General features: G+C 36.7%; 1 protein-coding gene across 2 annotated transcripts; it reads left to right on the top strand.

Moving 5' to 3' along the window:
• Positions 1-3,885: 3,885 nt before the first annotated feature.
• On the top strand, positions 3,886-17,678 carry Neurochondrin (neurochondrin). 2 transcript variants are annotated; one of them, XM_081730183.1, is made up of 2 exons: positions 3,886-7,083; positions 17,582-17,678. In XM_081730183.1, the coding sequence occupies exon 1, from the start codon at positions 4,457-4,459 to the stop codon at positions 6,689-6,691; it is 2,235 nt and encodes a 744-aa protein (XP_081586309.1). In that variant the 5' UTR covers positions 3,886-4,456; the 3' UTR covers positions 6,692-7,083; positions 17,582-17,678. The 2 variants fall into 2 exon arrangements, with proteins under 2 accessions (XP_081586309.1, XP_081586308.1); XM_081730182.1 differs by having other exon boundaries at positions 3,886-7,087; positions 17,582-17,674.
• The last annotated feature ends 1,294 nt before the right edge of the window (positions 17,679-18,972 follow it).

Genomic DNA, 18,972 nt, shown 5'->3' with positions numbered 1-18,972 from the left:
GCAGCAGTAGATTTAATGCCCAGTATTGAATTAAGGAAGATTTAAAAGAACATTGTGATGAATTCAAGACGAAACTCGTTCAATATATGGAATATCTGGACAATTGTTTACTCTCCGTAAATAAAATAATAGCGTTCTCAGGAGAAGTGGGTACAATGTTAACAGTTATCGGGGTGGACATGCATTACATGTATTGACAGTAAACATTGTTCGCTTTGTGTGTGAACTTGACAAGTGAGACTTGGAGTGAAGAAATCGTACTTTCTTTTGTTGTGCTTTGGTTTGTAGATAAAATATTTTCGTTCTCAGTGATGATTAGACTATATGCAGTGAGGATTTCAGACGATTTCCCCCGGGGAATTCTAATATATAGGGGTCAAAGTAGTACTGCAGAAATACTGCTAACACTTATTGAACATGATCGAAAATTTGTCCCAGGGGCATGCGATGAGTTAGGAATTGTCTCCTGAGGGGCAGACCTTTTGTCTGCTGGGGAGCACGGTAAATACAAGTGAGAATTGAAGGATCTTATAGGTGGCATTTTTATTTTTTGTCAAAAGGTTGGGGGGCAATGCCTCTCTATGTCCCCCATACCTTCGCCCATGCCCGGGGGAATTCTACCCGGGCCACCTCTAAAATCAGCACTGATTATATGTATTCCTAATGATCAATACATTGTTAGTAAAGAATACAAGTAACTTTCATTACTAGTATTAACCCTTAAGGGATCCGGGCTTTTTGGGGTATTTTTTAGACTTTCAGTCAAGCAGCTACTGCATCGTCACTATTTATCCTAGGATCATGGTTCATACCTCATTCTCTTCACAATGGAACTGGATTTCAAATGGTATCACTTGCATGCCCATATCATATACCAGGATAGGAAAAAGTGATGTCAAAGGGAAAATTTCGGGGGAAATTTTTTTCACACTTTGGGCCCCTCTGGAGCGGCCCTGTGTGAACGTAGAGATCTCAAAAAAATCTGATAAATATTACTTGGTAGACTGAATGTGTATGCCAAATTTCAAGTTTCTATCTTGAATAGTAAGGGCGGGAGAAATTTTATCAAGAATCCCCACAATGCCCCAAATTACCGCAAAACACCATAGTCTCAGGTAAAAAATTTCCTGAGACATCCCTAATTACCCTAGGATTATAATCCGCCCGTCATTCTCTTCAGAATAGAACAGCCTTTCAGACGGTATGACTCATGTGTCTCCATCATGTATCTAGGGCGAAAAAATCCAAAGAAAGGGATTTTTTGGTCTAAATATCCCTTTTTTCAACTTTTGCCCCTCTGGACCCCCCTGTTTTAACGCAGAAATCTGAAGAAAAATCTGGTAAATACTACTCGGTGGACTGAATGTTTGTGCAAAATTTCAATCTTCTACGTGCAAAAATAAGCCCACAAAAAATATACTGAAAATGTCCCATTTACCCCTATACAGAAGTATATTTTAATAAAAATTCCCTGAGACATCCCTAATTACCGCAGGATTATAATCCGACCGTCATTCTCTTCAGAATAGAACGGCCTTTCAGACGGTATGATTCACGTGTCTCCATCATGTATGTAGGGCGGGAAAATCCCAAAGAAAGGGATTTTTTGGGTAAAAATATCCCTTTTTTCAACCCTTTGCCCCTCTGGATCCCCCCTGTTTTAACGGAGAAATCTGAAAAAAATCTGGTAAATACTACTCGGTGGTCTGAATGTTTATGCAAAATTTCAATCTTCTACGTGCAAAAATAAGCCCGCCAAAAAATAATGAACATAGGCTTAATAAGAGAAAATATATATTTTAAAATTATGACGTCATCACCTCCTATGTCTCGACGCAGGAAGGTGTGAAACCATACGTAAGGTCTTCTACAATGCCTCTGGACTTGAAAAACAAAACAAAACAAAACAAAAAAAAAAACGGGCGAAAAAGCTCAAATAGAAGAGTTATAACGCAATGTACCATGAAACACACGTATGGTACAAATTGTACCATCGGATCCCCAAAAGGTTAAAGCCAATACCGGCATATTCATTGTAAATACCTTAAAATTGTATTTTCTTATTCATATAAAGTGTAATTACTAATTGGTATTAAAGTTAAGCGTATGATACTGGGAACAGTGGAAAAGTTGTTTCAAAAATAAATTTTAAAAAGAATCGACAATATATGATTTTTTATCTTATATGAATTTTATTTTATCCTCCGAGTATTATTTTTATCTTGTATGAACTTAAATACCCATGCTGCCTGTATTCTTAGCATGTTTCATTGCTCCAATCCATTAATTGATTACTTGAGAAGGTAAAACGCTTAAGTGTACGATACTGGAGCTCTCATCTCTAGTAGGTGTTACAGGACTTTCTACTAAGGTTCTTTTTAAACGTTTCAAATATGGATAATTAGTTCCTCAGTCAATATTCATTATATTAATGAGTGTAATACTCTATTAAGTCCTATGTAAATCGGGAAAATTATTATGTGCAAATACAAACTGACATTTAGTCGTGAAAATTGAACCTTTCAGTTTAACGTCCCACGTTTAACGTCCTGTTAGGCTAAAGAAGACGGATGATTTAGGCAAGTGAATGATAATGGAAGAATTGGTGGAATGAGAAAGTGGGAGGAAACGGGAATAACCCGAGAAAACCCACGGACATGCTGCTGTCTACCACAAACTTACTTAGACGAGGATCGAACCAGAGATCCCACGCACCAGAGGAAGGGGCTCTACCACTGAGCCACCTTGCGCTCCTACTGACCTTCAGTCGTGAGTAGAGATGTATCATTCTGGCTCTTAACTCTGTGTATAGCCTATAACCAATCTACTTTTTCTTAAAATTTTCGTAATGATAAACTCATTGAAATTCTTTGCTTCTAGTATGTTTGAATAAACTGAAACTATTTATCAAAAATGAAAAATAAATACAACCAGGGACGGCTTTAGGATTTTAATTTTGGGTAGGCCCGCTCTCTCGTTTATGGATATATATACACATTTGATTTATTAATGTCAGTAGGAACTTACTTTTACGGTACTGGTTGGTTATTTGTTAAATAATTATCAACCATTAATATAAATATTGGAAAATATATTTACTCTTTGTTGTATCTTTTAGCGATTATAATTTATATTTTTAAAACTTTTTGGGTAGGCCTGTGCCTACCCGGCTTACCCACTAAAGCCGCCACTGAATATACAACTTACATTATTTAATTCTTAACTTCAGAGTGATTTTAAATACAAGGGCTTTTTAGTGGAATTTCACATTTTTTTTTACTAAATATTAATTTACGATTACTCGTCAATTACACAAATGAATTATTAGATTACCATATTTGTAACTTTTGACAGTATTTTGGGAAATGTAATAATATAGGTGAAGGGCTCATATCTTTGAAATATTTAGAGCGTCGCCATTACTTTAGAAGCAGAATTTAGACTGCATAAATTTCATATAAGACCTTAAATAAATAAAATTAAATTACACAAGTAATTACTATGACAACAAGTGAACGGACTCCTTCGAGCTCTAGAGTTTGATTTATTCCTGTACTTTCATTGGACCTTTTCCGCAATACGATATATTTCATTATCAATTTGTATGTGTTCAAAGTTCATGATGCCTAAAAATGACATTAAAGCGTAGCTTTCTACTTCCACCTCCATCATAATCGATCCGAACAGCATCACGGCAACTGCAGTACATTGGAGCATAGCAGCCTCTGCACTTGCGTAAGTGGGTGGATTTTGTGACGTAACGAAACATGGCTGCAAGCGTCAAGCAGAAGAAATTAAACTCAATATCTGCAATTCTCTTTGACTTGGATAATACATTAATACAAACTAGGAAAGCTGATAAATTGGCTTGTGAAAAGGTACTGTAAATTTTCTTTTTATGGCAATGTAGCGGCGATTTGTAGGTTTCTTTTATGTAATGCATGTTCTGTCTAGGCGATTGTCTGCTGTGTTCCATTGCCTTGGACATGATCCCAAAATTCTATGCGAGTTGTGCGACTACGTCTGCATGCATGGTGCTGTGAGTTTTTGAGGTTGACATTAGCAGAATGCCAAAAATAGACACAATGAAGCGAACGAACTCAGAGGAAACTTAAACCTACGGTTTCCAAATTTAGATCATGAAACAAGTCCAAAAATATCGTTAAGTCAACAATCTTTAAGGCGTTGCTTTCGAACTGACGAGGGTGGTTCAGCGTGAAACCTTGACAGAGCTAGTGAAACTGTTTTGCTGTGCGTGTGGTGTTATGATTCTTCCGAGATTACCAGTGAATTTGTAACTAAGTTACTGAACGAAAGTTTTACTTAAGATATTTCGCGAGTCCTAACATTATTTTGATAGTTTGTGTGAAACCTGTGCTTGTGACGAATCATTCGAGAGATACGAAGGGTTTTTTCTTTTATTTTTTGTTGGTGGTGGATATTGTAGGGGGAAACAATGGCAGTAATTCCTGATTCTGTTCAGAAATGCGTTGCAATTTTAAAAGCAGCATCAAGTGATACAGAAAAACTGGCTGCTTTGTTTCTTGTTACAAAACTAGTAAAAGGTCCAGAGTGTGATACCCACTGTAAAAAGCTGATTTTTGAAGCCATTGGTTTCAAGTTTCTGAAGAGGCTACTTCTTACAACAGATGGGCCAGATGATTGTCCTCCGTTAATGTATAAGTCTGTTGCTTTGTCAATATTAACATGCTTTTGTTCAGATCCCGAACTGGCTACTCATCCACAGATGTTGGCTAATATTCCGGTATTTCTTAGTATTGTCCAACAAGCCGATGCTGACGACTATGATGATAATTTAATTGTGATCAATGAAGCATATGAATGCTTACAACATATAGCAAACCATGAACAGGGCAGGAAAGCACTGGTTGAAAATGGAGCTGTGAAGAAAATGTCGGAAATTTTTGCAGAACAAAGTTTTCAGTGTGAAGAAGCCCTTAATGTTCTAGTGACGCTTGTTGGAGACTATGGACCGTCTGCGTGGGACAGTAATTACCACACGTACCATTCTATAATGAACAAAATTGCTCTTGAATTCGAAACAGACCAAAATGAGAGAAAATTTGATTTGTGTTCTATGCTTCATATATTAGTGTTTAATTGCCAGCGAGATATTATATCTGCAACAGCTCGAGAAGAAATATGGCCTAACAGTGTGTACAGGGGGCTCCGTGATATTATTACCAGTAAGCTTGGTAAAGCACAGAGAGATCCAGCATTAAAATTGGCTTCTGCGATGATTGACTTACTAGGTGTAGAATGGTGTCTTGTAGATGAAGAAAAACCGAAGCAGTTCTTTTTGCTCCTTGTACAGCTTTGCTCAATAGAAGTCCGTATGCAGTTAGAGGACAAAGGTTTTGACTCGATAATGAATAATGCAGATCTTGTAACGGCTTGTTTTTTGGTTTTGGAACATGCAATCATACACATAGCTACCGACAGTTCTCTAGAACTCGAACAGAAAGAAAAACAGCAGTTATACACTTCTTTGAAAGGTGCCTTTACAGCGGTTATTCACGTACTAACAAAAGTTTCAAATAATTCAGTCAAGATTAAAAGTGGTTTTACCGTTGCAGAAAAAGTATTTGTGTGCGCTATGATTAGGGTATTGTCAGCATGGTTAGCTCAGGAAACCTCAGCAATGCGAGGTGCCGTCTATGCGTTGCTTCCATTCATGCTCACACTTGCAAATGAAACTTTTTTCGCGTATAGAAGTAGGCGATTAACAGAGAAACGTCGCAGTGGTACCACGTCGAATGATGATAACATGGAGGTAGAACACGATCCTATTAGTCAGGTGGATGTATTGCGTCTTTTTTTGCCGGCATTATGCCATTTGGCTGTTGAAGAAAAGGCGCGGAAAATTTTGATCGAAGTTAAAGAAGATGAAGTGTTATATGAATGCCTTGCTTATCATTGGTCTGTAGTTCAAGTGAAAAAACCCGTGGTTCCAAAGTCAGAGAGAGGGAAAATAAAAATACAGGCGGAACCTGAATTAGATCCAAAGGCTTTGGAGGAAATAAATGATTCACGGACTGCCATGATTTCCATTTGTAATATATTTATGAACATTACCGTACTTGAGGCAAATTTAGTCGCAGAAAGTGCATTATATGCACAAATTCTGAAGTTTATTTTTAGTAACTTGCCCGAATTGAAAAGTGTACAAGATAATCTGGTGTTGCACGGTAATCTGGCAGTGTTAGGTCTCTTGCTGTTAAAGCAACAAGCGAAAAAGGTGAACAAAAATGATTTTTCAATCTGTCGTTACATACAAGCTACAATTAGGTTTTTGTGGGACGCATACAATGTTGATGAGTCTGACGACGGTCAGACTTTGGTAGTTGCAATGTATTACAAGAAATACTGGTTTGAACTCATGGAACTCTGGTTTTTGGGGATGCAAACAATGAGTGCAGTTCTTGCGTTAATACCTTGGATATCGGAATTTGCCATCGAAAGTGGATGGGCGCAAGGAATTATTACCATGCTACGCAAAGTACAGAAAAGGGGTTTACAAGCCAACACAAAGTCTGCATTTGAAGATTTTTTGTGTAACTTGGTAGACGCAAATAACAGTGTCACAACTGTTCTAAAGGACAATGATGCACTAACAGTTTGCAGAACTCACAGGTTTATGGAGCTTGGGAAGCGATTGTTCGGTGATTAAATAAGCATGTGCAATGTACAAGTTTACCGCTGGTACGATGTTTTATTTTTCTTTACAATCCAGCGGGCTGTGTGTGCTTTAAATGATATATATTTTTTTTAAATTATTATTACGTATTGAATATAGTCCTCAAGATAACCAAGCGTGAGTTCTGCAAAATTGTAACTTTTTATTTTTTCTTATGCATACAAATATTGTATGTTGGTGAACAAGAATATGGTGCAACGCACAGTGCGTGGTTGTGTGTTGGAGAGAATGAAGAATCCTTTGTATACATGCTAGTATGTATGTGTCGACTGACTTGAGTATGGAGCGTGTTTATATTTTGATGTTTTTGCAGTTCCTGTGATCGCTCTCAGGGACCATGTGTCTGCTGCAACGAACGAGCGGAAGTAGGTAACTCTATCTTTTTTTTTTAAAAAAAAAAGAAAAAATTAAGATAACCTGTATTGATAATATCTAATAATAGTTGTTTTATTCGTATCTTTTTTCTTAGTTCATTAATGATTACAATTAAAAGTAACTCTGTAGAGGTTTATATCCACAATATACGCACATGCATTTATTTATTTATTAAAAAAAAAAAAAAATTACGTACTCGTAACACGAATAAAACAAGGCCTGAATTTCGAATTAAAGATATTTTAGATTTTTAAACTTGATCAGTTTGAAAGAAAAATTATACGGTCTGGGAGATTTTGAAATTAATTTTGCTTCACCCTTTCTTACATTGCCTAATTTAATTGCTGTTTCACATTTTTAGTTACTGTATAATTTACGCATAATTACAGTACTAATTCATAATTTTGCCCAAGAAAGAGTAATTTTGATTTCAAAGATGACATTATTGAATAAAGTGTATTGATCAAGAAAGTACCAGAAGAATCTTCGAAAAGCGAATTATGAAATGAAATATTTAAGTTTTACGTCCCACGTTTATGCCGGCTAGGCTAAAGGAGACCGTAATGTTGAGAAATGAATAAAATCGTGGAATGAAGAAAATGGGAGAACCTAACGCACATGGTGTTTGTCCACCACAAAATCCACTTGGCGCGAGCTGGGATCGAACCAAGGATCCCCATGACCAGAGATGAACGTTCTACCACGCTCCCCACCCCCAAAAAGCTAATTATATAGGAGATAAAAATTAACTGGTTACCTTAAAATTATTTCTGTTTTAAAACATAATTACAAAACTAATTTTCTAAAAGTGTAATTGCTATCAGTTTTTAATCACATTTGTAAAACAAGAATTCACATCACATCTTTTTCGTTTTCGTGTACTTCTATTATAAATTACTTTCGTTTTATTCAGTGAGATCGTCTTGTATTTGCTTTGGCGATGTGTCATTAAGGGAAAATTTATACATAAGCGAATAATAATTCTTTAATAATAAATTGACCCTGCGTACAACTTAAAAAGCATGTAGCGTTTTACGTGGTAGAAAGGATTTTTTTTTTTTTTTTTTTTCGTTTTGTTTATTTGTTGTGTTGGCACTTATCTAGTAGTTGAGGTATTATATTGAATGGTAGTAGTGGAGAGAGAATTTTTGTATGTTTGTTTCGGTGAAGGTTTAAAAAGAAATCAGTACTTTACGTGGAATCTGTCCTTTATTTTTTCAATCTTGTTTCCAACTCATATTAGTCTTTTTGTAAGGTAAGACACACTAAATACAAGATCTTAAAATCGAAATACTGTGTTCCTGTTCTCTTTCCAAGAATATATTTTAATATTATGTTTACCATTAAAGAAAATGAAGAGAGAGGGGAAGTAGAACTTGCCTGCGTAATCTGTAACTGTTGGCAGAATTTTTGCGAATAGTATGGGCATCTCATTGTGTTCAGCTGTCCATTTAAACGGTTACAGAAGAAACTTAAGATAAACTGCAATCAGAAAAAAGAAAAGATAACTTGGTGCTATCCCAATTCTTCCATGTACAGATAATGTTCATTACGAGTAATGATCTATTTATTAGTATAAGTACGCTGTCTGTTTCTTGTTTTGTGTGTGTCATTGGATAAACAGTACTTGTTACTTAATACATTATATTTTCATATGTAGTTGTTGGTATTTTTATCGTTACATTAGCTTAGTATTATATTATGAAAAGTAATGGATTTGAAAAATATATACGTGGAAGAAAGTTGTTAGAACATTTTTAAATTTGCTGTAATCTAGATTTTTTTTTCTCCCTAAGGTCACTTTGCTGCGTCGTATTGGGAATTTGACAATAACTTCCTTCTTTATATCCTGGTAGGGCTCTGTGCCAATTGCAGAATTGCAATGTTTATTCTAAGTATGTTTTTCCTTTCTACGCATTCAGTTTAATTATACGTAGCGATCTTGTGACACATTTCTGGTATTGTGTTGTAAGATGCGTTGTAGTGGAATACAGATAACATTTATGTATGTTACTATGTTTTTTAATTGTGAGCTTTTGTTTTAGCGATAGTTAATCAGTAAGTGTTTGACATAGGTATAGAAAATTAGCAGGAGATTGCAGTGAAAGGTGAAAAGTACAAGTCTAGCACCTTTTGGAGAATTAATAGCATAATTACTTATTCATTTATTAAATTTCAGCGAATAGTAAATCACGTCTTTGGAAGTGAAGAAATTTTTGGTCGAAGGCAGGGTCTAGCCAGTTTACTTCTATTTTTTTTCTTTCTTTCTTTCTCCTGTGGTTTAAGGGTATTGAAAAACTGGAAAATGGCTGAAGTGGTGGAACGAATGGAGACTTATGATTATACTTCGCGTCACCTGAATTGGCGTGTGGCGTCAGCCAATAAGTTCGCAGTGCGCTGTTACCAAACCTTCAGTGACGAATCTAATCATTCATAACTGTCCACAAATACGAACGAAATCAGTTATGAATGAGTAGATTCCTCCCTGAAGGTTTAGTAACTGCGCACTCCGATCTTATTGGCTGATGTCACACGCCAAGTCGGATGATACGGAATATAGACATATCGTGGATACAAGAAATGAATAATAATGGCTACATTTCTTAGATCCCACCTGTTCCACCAAACGACTACCGGGATCATGCCTTTGCAAATAAGTCCTGATCGGTTTCACTTTGTATTATTATTGTTAATTGTTAATGATTCCGTTTATAAATTGACCTTGCAGATTGAAACTAGTATTTTGGGAAATAAATGCCCATATCTACCTATTTATTTATTTATTTAACAAAACTCTACTTCTAATGGAAAGTACTTTCCATGTTCCAAAATGACAAAAATTAGTTTTGGAACATGCCAAGTAAATACTTAATCTTTCTTTTGTTTACATATACTCTGTGTATTCTGTTTCCTACTTTGTTAGTTGGTTGTGAATTTAGCGTCCTTTTTCCAGCTCCGAAGCTGTATGAGACATGAACCTACTTCTTAACATAAAAACTCGAATCATATGATCTCCCAATGGAAATCGAACGCGGGTCTTCTGTTTCGAAGGTGCGACCACAAATCATTTAGCCATAAGGTAGCACAAATTTCTTCTTGCATATGTCAATTAATATTCCTCTTATAAAAAAGCTTTTCTTGTAGTCTAGAAGTTAGAACACTTTAACAGCGGTTACATCAGATAATTAGAAGTAAATGTCTGCCATAGAGGAGTACAGTTTTCTGTTATATGCAGTCTTCCTTCGTGGAACAGCTTATTGCATGTTTTTATATTTACATCATCAGTTACAGATTCAAAAGTCCGAGTCTTCATTCATATTACATCATACTAGAAATTTGTACCGGATATCATGCTTTGTGTGATGAAATACGTTTGTATTTATCATATTCTGTGTGTAGTTATTAAGACAGAGTAGCAACTTAAAATCATGACATTTTATTGTGAAATATTCTCGTAAGCCCAAAGTTCAGGATTTTGTGTAATTGTGACTGCATTTTTGTTTATTTAATATGTGATATTTCTGTTTTTGTTATTGGTTGTTTAGAGAAAACTTTGAACCCTCATGCTATCGTGTTAGCAAATAAGAGTAAAAGGAAAGTACGGAATTGGAAGCTGCTAAGTTCGTATGGGTACGTAACCGATGTTCACCGTAACGATTAGAAAGGAGGTAAATAGATCTTTGAATAACAAATCTGATTGCCGTCTAACAGGGCTCAAACTTTCGTAGTGGACCCATCTCTGGTGCAAGATGTTCTTAGTTCGATCCCCAGGTGTGTTGGTAGTGGACAATATGGTATCCTTAGGTTTTTAAGGGGTTCTTTTATTTTTTCCCATCTCCTTCTTTTGTTTTCATAATCATTAATTTACGTTAATCGTCTGTCTCTCAGTGTACAGGACATAATCGTAGGACGTGAAACTGAAAACAACAATTTTATTCCATTTTTTTTAAAAAACTTAATCTACCGTTTTCTGTACCAGCTGAGATACTAAAAACATAACCGGCTTTATGTGCTTTTTGATTATATAATTTTTCATTTTATTTTTCGGGCATGAGGAATAGGCATCAGCACGGTACACAGAGATCAGGTTTCGAGTTCCCGGAATTTCAGATGCTCTCATTTCTTCTGTGCTGTTTCTAGATGATTCCGTATTACTCGTTATTCAGTGAATACGTGACATACTGACAAATCTTCAAATAAAAGTATGTACCATAGTGTTTAAATAGATAAAGGGGAAAAAAAAAGAAAACTTTGAACTCAAACACCCATTAAAGTTTATTTTCACATAGATTTCGGGACATAACTCGTCCCGTCGACAGTGTCTAGTAGTCTCGCTAGAGCGGTTTTTTCTTGTTGATAGTTAAAATTAAATGTTAAAGAACTGAATTTTTTGTAAGATTTTTGTACTCTTCCGTCCTGTAAAGAAAAATTGCCGACGTAAAAAATGAACTTTAGAACAGCATTGCCTTGTTGAGAATTTTTTCACAAATAATTGGTACACTAACAATTAGTCATACAGTTCTAGCGATCAGAGAACTATCACAGGAAAAACATCAACTATCAGTTCTCTGATCACAAGAATTGTATGACTAAACTTTTAGTGCTTCTAGAGTTATCTAATATTCTGGTCTACGTATGCGTGTTCTATGTTTCTCTCACGAAATAAGGTTTATGATATTTGATTTCTTACAATCAAATACAATATGAAACTATATTGAGTTCAGTTCTGTATTCAAAGCAGGTTATAACCAGAAATTATGCAAAATTGTGCATGCTTGAACTCTTACAATATAACCCTTCATATCCAGCATGTATTGGTATTTGGGGCCGCGGTGGCTCAGTGGTAGAGCGTTCACCTCTGGTGCTTGGGGTCCTGGGTTCGATCCCAGCCCCCGCCAAGTGAACTTTGTGGTGGACAAACACCGTGTGCGTGGGTTTTCTCGGGGTTCTCCTGTTTCCTCCCACTTTCTTCATTCCACCATTTCATTCATCACTCATCATCACCGTCTCCTTTAGCCTAATCGGCATAACCGTGGGACGTAAAACTCAAAGATTTCATTTCATTTTTTCATGTATTGGTATTTCTTAAATTGACTGTTTGTTTTTCCTATTTGTATGACCAAAATAAACGTTTTCTGTGTTTGAGTCGTTCAGTTCTAAACTGGCTCTTGTCCATTTACAGCAAATCCCAGAAAACCGAGAAAAACTGTTAGATCAGTATATTTTCTAGTTCTGGAAATGTTTGAGGGTATTAAAGTGATTCACATGAATACACTCAGGGATTTCCAGTTTTACAAAACATAGATCCTACAATTTTTTTTCAATTTTCCATGATTTCCTGTATGTGGATAAAAGCCGGCTTGGAACTGAATGACCCATATAGATAGGTTTCAAAATAATATACAGTGGTGGTTTCCGATCTATAGTCATTCATGAATTTCACAAATTATTGTAGCATCAATTAAGTCCACTTGAAAGTTGCAATAATCGGCCAGTACTTCATATTGTCTTATCAATAGAAACATGGAGAAGAGTCCCACTTCATTGTCTGCAGGCAGGTCTCCGAGCCATTAGTTACACCACTGTAAAGAGGATTCACTCATATTTGTTTAATCTGCTTTCTCTTATGCACAAGAGTATAAGGCATTTTGAACGAAGGTGGGTTGCCAGAATTTTTGAACTAGACTGTTCACGTGAATCCAAATTCCGAATTTTGTAAATCATGTCTTTTGCCGTATTTAATTTCTCTGCTATCCATCTCAGGTCGAATTCTTTATCGTCGGCAATTATTTCACGCACTTGTTCTACCCACTCATCGAGATTTTTTTTCTCGGTCTGCTGGCTTTGGGTCCTCTTCCAAAGACTCATGACCGTCCGGGAATCGCGTATACCACTCGGACACACGTATACGAGATAAGCAATCATCATCATACACTTGTTTCATCATTCCCAGTATTTGTGTAAATGTTTTACCTAGCTTGAAACAAAATTTAACATTGGCTCTTTGCTCCGTCGTGTTTTTGTGGCGAAGTGACACCAGAGACAGTCACTTTTCTTGCTATAACTTGGAACTCCTTTTATCGGTTCTCATTCATGATTGTGGTCTCGTTTTGTTGAGCAGATATCCAGCCTTCCGATGATATGATGCTTCAATAGATGGATTTAGTGGTTATCTATAAAGAAAAAAAAGATCCGTTACTCTTCCGACATACTATGTACATATTCAACTTTAGAAAATAGTTATTCCTTATAGTTTCACCCTCTTGTCTAGTGGTTAGCGCGACCGCCTTTAGTGCACCGGTCTCGGACTCTATTCGCATGTATGGGCCTTGAAATTTGAACGCATTACAATGGTTCAATTTCCGCCTTAAACTGTAGGTCCAGGTGTCATGTACTCGGTGCTAAAAAGAAACTCCAACCAAACAAGCAAATTATTCCTTAAACTTGTAGAAAGTGTAAAGCAAATTATAAGTTTGTTAGGTGCGTGTTTTTATCAGTACAGATAAAAAGAAAAGAAATTTAAAAAAAATTATTTTACGTCATTGGTAACGATCGTCATGCAATCTGAATAGATAAAATAATTGTTTAGTTTTGAAGGATTATATATATATATTCTATATTATTACGTCTGCGTGTACGTATTTGTTTTATATCAAGAGCATTTTATCGAATGAAAGTTGTTGTTAATTTGAACGTAATTACATTACAGTATCCCGAAGTTCAGTTTGATATCTCACTTTATAAATTGGTAAGATAAATCACTTTGAGATTCACTTTGAGAAACAGTAGAAACATGAAGATGTAATTATCAGATGCTTACTTCGTTAACCTTTTTCTGCTTTATCGAAATGAAACATAGAAGGATGATAATGGGAAGTCTTAAATATAAATGGAATTGGAAATGAAAGATAAGTTCAAAGTACGGATCAAAGTTAGTAGAGTCCTTCATTATATTTGTACTTTGTCTTTTTCGCACTTGATCTTTGACTAAGTATTTTTTTTTCTTTCTCGTCATTGTATGTCGCTATATTTGGACTTTGTTCACCAAAGTTCATACGCTTCTATCATCCAAACAAAATAAAACGAAAAGAAGAAAAAGTGACCTTAACATTTTTTTTTTTTTTTTTTTTTAAGAACAAAGCAAAACAGCATTTGAAACTCTAGCTTTATACGGTCTGTTCAAAATGCTTCGAATTCTTTATTACATCTTAAATAGATCATTCGAGTAGATCACTGGTTGGTAGACTGCTTAACTCCGCTGCGCAGGTTTGATCTCAAATTGTGTGAGTTTTATTTTCAACAAGCACTTCTGTCAGTTTGTTTCGCGATATTGTCTTGTCGTTATTGCTCCAGTTCTTGTGTCGGTGTGGTCTTTAGTAACAGAGTATGAAGTGGAATGCTAATTCATGTAAAATCCTTGTAATGCAAGGCATCGTGGTGTTTTATTTCAAAGATCATAATAAATGCGTATCAAAATTTGCACGAACCTTTCCAAGAAAGAAAAAACATCCTGCACGTGGAATTATTTAATACTGTGCTGTCCGTAATTTTCTTCCTTCGCTCGAAACCGAGAAAGTCGCGCATAAACATCGGTCAATATGGCAGTTGGTTACCAGCCACCAGAGGAATCTCATTTATTTTGAATACAGTTACGGTGTTGTATTACTGAATGTAATTTCCGTGCAATCATTGTACAGTACAACATAAATTAGCTACCAATAGAATGAAATAAAGTAACTAAAAACGTTATTTTTTTAATTAATTCATTAATTTTACAAGTATTTCAGTTCTAGTGCTATATTTTTTCGACCTTAACTGGGCTGCTCCCAAGACCAACCCCTTACAACACTTGCCGATAGTGCTTCGCTGTCTCGCCCTAAGCGAAAAAAAAAAGCGCAAAACTTTCCCGACGGGAGCTCGTGTTGTTCAGATTCCATCTCAAAAAGCCTCGCTGCTGAAAGGGACGTTAAATTCAATTCAAAAGCGCAGTACTGTACACTGGTAGAAACTGTACGTGGTAGATGTGCAGGTAGCCTTTTCTTTTACAAAACAGCTTTTTTTTTTTTTTTTAAACCAGTTATTAAAGCAATGTGGGCTACAGATAAACTGAAGTGCGAAATTCATCAATGTATTTAATAACATCGTGGAGTAACTCCCGGTATCTCGACGTGGCAGGTTGCGAGAAGTCGCTGTAAGGCCACTCAGATGGTTCGTCCAATGATATCCCAAATATGCTCCAAATGCGTATTTGAGCGTAGGGCTCAAATTATACGTAATTCCTTAAACCAGTCGCTCTCCGTTGCGTTTCAGTGACATGGTACATTGTGATCCTAGATAACACCATTTTGGCACGGTACAAGAAGGCCGTAAAGGGTTGGAGATGGTCATCAAGCTGCTGAACGCGAGGAGTGGTCAGTGTTTGGTACAAACTGACTAGAGGGCCAGCATGTCATGTGAATATGCCCCAAACCATTGCGGAACCACCAGCAGCTTTGAGAGTGCTTTGGTGACAACTTCGGTCCATGACTTTATGTAGTTGCACCACACTCAGACCTTATCATCCGCACGTATCAACTGGAAACGTCGTTCGTATAACCACGCTTACGTTGCCAGTCATTTAAGGCCGAATCCACGTCTTCCCAAGCCCACGTGAATCTCCGCTGCCGATGGTCAGCTGTTAATAACAACACTGGTTTGCGGCTACAACCTCTCGTGGAGATCCAGTAGCGCTGAACTGACTGAGGCACGTTGCTGGGAACAGTGTTACTTGTCTGTTTGCCTGGACAAGTCTGCCAGACGCCGGGTGCAGTTAATCAGCACACGTGGGCGGCCACTGCATTGTCCCCGATGGGTCGTAATGCCTCCAATGGCATCGTCACGGTCCATCTTTGACACAGTGGAGCGAGAAAAGTTCAATGTACGGAAGACTTGTGAAATCAAATTCTTCATTCATAGCACCAGCTATCATCTCGCGCCCAAATACCAATGATTCCCGTCTGGTTGCTATCAGTACGATGCATGACATTTGAATTCACTCACAGAAGTTCAGCTGACAACACTGAAACCGCTTCCGCCGTTTGGCCGTTGTTTTCTTAATGATGTCCTGACGTCAAATTTCCTAACGCTGTGTCATGACTTTGGCACTTAAGTGTAATATAATACTGTAGAAGTGAGGTTGCTATAATGTCTGAAATTACTGACACCTCCTCATTATACAAAAATATACGCCACTGTTAGAATGACGTCCTTTCCAAACACAAAACTGGGAGATGATTTAGGAAATGAGCACCGGTCACCTCATTTCAACCCCAGAGCCTTCTTCTTCTTGTGAAATCTGGGATATTCTGGAAGAAATTAAAGTAAAATCTGTATATTATGTCCTATAGACTAAAAGGGGCAATGATCGATGTAAACGAATGATTATTGAAAGATTGGAGGGATAAGAATAAGGAAGGGAACGGGAGAATCCATGGACACGATGTTGTCTATCAGAAACTCACATGATGTGGTACTTAATCAAGGACTCATTGCATTGTAGGGAGTGCTCTACTACCGTGCCTTCATCTCTGGGAATGGATGTCCGCTGCAACTCCTCTCATTGAAGAATGCTTAAAGGAGCCTGACAGAACACTGAATGAAATGTGTTGAGTATAGTGGATCTAGTTTGGGCTAAAACAATGTGCTTTCATAAGTTCTTGCATTGGTTCCAGACTTGGGAAAGAAGGGGGGGGGGGACATAAATGGCTCTATTATAGTGCTCACTTCTGATGCGAAGATTGTTGGTTTGATCGCCTACCATTTTTATTTTGTGGACAATTACCATGTCAGTTAGTTTTCTCAATATTCTCCTACATTCCCATTCCGCCAGTTCTTTTATAATAAATCACTTTAATCATTGATATTCTTCAGTATAACCAAGAATGGTAAATTAAAAAGATTTTCCATATATATTTCCCTTTTATAGAATGTCTTTAATATATTATTCTTTCCAGTTTTGCTTAACAGGTTAGCGAAATAAACTTGTAGTAGGTTGGTACTGCCTTTTCTTTCTTTCTTTCTTTCTTTCTCGTCTTCATTGTACTACCCGTTGTCAGTATGCAACGTGGGATAATTCTTAGATTTTTTTTAAAAGTCTTCAATTACTGTAAAAATAAAGTTACACTGAAGATTAAAGTTACAATTATTTTTTTTTCTGAACGATTGTATTAATGAATTCTCTTTGTTCATAATAATCTTATCTTTTATATCTTTTTTTAAGATATACTGAGGAAGGTAACAGGTAATAATTTAATTTAATTCGATCCTTAGCTGTATGTTTTTCTATTATTTGTGTATTACTGTAAATAATTGCTACTTCTCTTTTACAGCTAAATTATATGGAAATTTCTAATGTTTAACATATTTGTTTTCATAATAATGTCATTAATTTATGTTGTAAGATGATTGTAGACAAGGTTTACTAATAGGATGGTTAATTTTCTCTTCCAGTTGGTTAGTATTTTAAATGAGAAATTCGAAATTCCTTACGACGTCGCCCAGCAAGCAACTCATACTTTCCTAAGAAATTTTCGCCTACGTCCTGATAATCCGGAAATGAATCTAGAAGACTGGAGGCAGTTGCTGTGGTCGAAAGCCTTAGGACCTGAGTACAGTAATATTATAGGTAAGTGAATGTGTTTAAAGTGCCATTCCAAGCAATGCATTTTCTAACTGTGCAACGCTTGAGATCTTTCATCTGATATTGTAGGGCAATCAGTTCCTAGTGGCCGATGTATCACGTAGGAGCGCGCTTTTCCGATCAAATTGAACAAAGAAGTGAAGGCAATGCAGTAAGTTGAATGGAATAAAACAGGAGTTGACAGCTTACGATTAAGTGCGTAGTGTATCTACAACTTATGTCTTGTCTGTCTTCTATCTATGCTGCTCCTTGTTTTTGTCCGTGTGGGTTTACTAAGAATATGAGCAGCGAACTCTTACGTCAGAGAGCATACTGCTCTGAAAATGAAAATGACTGCTATAGAGAGCGCCGGAAGGTAGGTTCTAGCCCATTTACCCTAACAATCAGCTGGGGTTAGATAGATCGTTTACACACGGCAACGATAATATCGATGGGAGCCCCGATAATGTTGACAATGGAATCGACTTCAATGTACTCAAATCGTAGTTTGCACACGCACCGACATTATCGGCCGATCTTCCGACACGGCAAACGCTGTCGGCAAAGCCCCTGATATTGCCGGCGATATCGCCGAGACCGATTTTGTCAGGGGCAGTACTTTCTTATCGAACTTTGCACACAGCAACGATAATAACGGTGGAAGCGCCGGTAATGCCTATATTCTACATCCTATACAAATGATAAGTTATTGTTTAAATAGTGCTACTTATAGAGTCTATTACCAGAAAAAAAAAAAAAAAACATAATAGAACTAAATTGTTTTTCCTCGTAGAAGAAAAGAAAATACATTGGTTTGTTTTAGTGTCCCACGTTTATGGCAGGGCGGCTAAAAAAGACGTGGACCTAATGATTATAGTGGAATCCGAACCATTTTGGTCACTCAACTTACCCCCACTGGGAATCGAACCCAGAACAACGCGAACAGAATGCAAGCGTGCTAGCCACTACACCAAACGGGGGTCCAAACGAAAGTACGGATGTAGTGTAAGATCACTACGCTCAATCATTTCTCGGCTAGTCAAGTATAGTGTTATTAACAAAGGGTACAGGTGTCTGTCAAACTATGAAATTTCGGGGAAAGGCGAACCCAGTTTATCTTCTTCTCTTAAGTGCGCCCCTGGTCAGTCACATTTACTCTTTTATGTAATGGTCTAGATCAAATAATAATGTATTACCGTTGTCGTGTGCAAATGACCTTAGA

The sequence above is a fragment of the Thermobia domestica genome, chromosome 11, assembly GCF_964235325.1.
Source record: "Thermobia domestica chromosome 11, izTheDome1.hap1.1, whole genome shotgun sequence".
NCBI classification, from domain to species: domain Eukaryota; kingdom Metazoa; phylum Arthropoda; class Insecta; order Zygentoma; family Lepismatidae; genus Thermobia; species Thermobia domestica.
This window is presented reverse-complemented; position numbering and strand designations above follow the sequence as displayed.

What these genes read in the sequence shown, in the direction of transcription:
- Neurochondrin (XM_081730183.1), top strand. Translation starts at nt 4,457, where the DNA reads ATGGCAGTAATTCCTGATTCTGTTCAGAAATGCGTTGCAATTTTAAAA.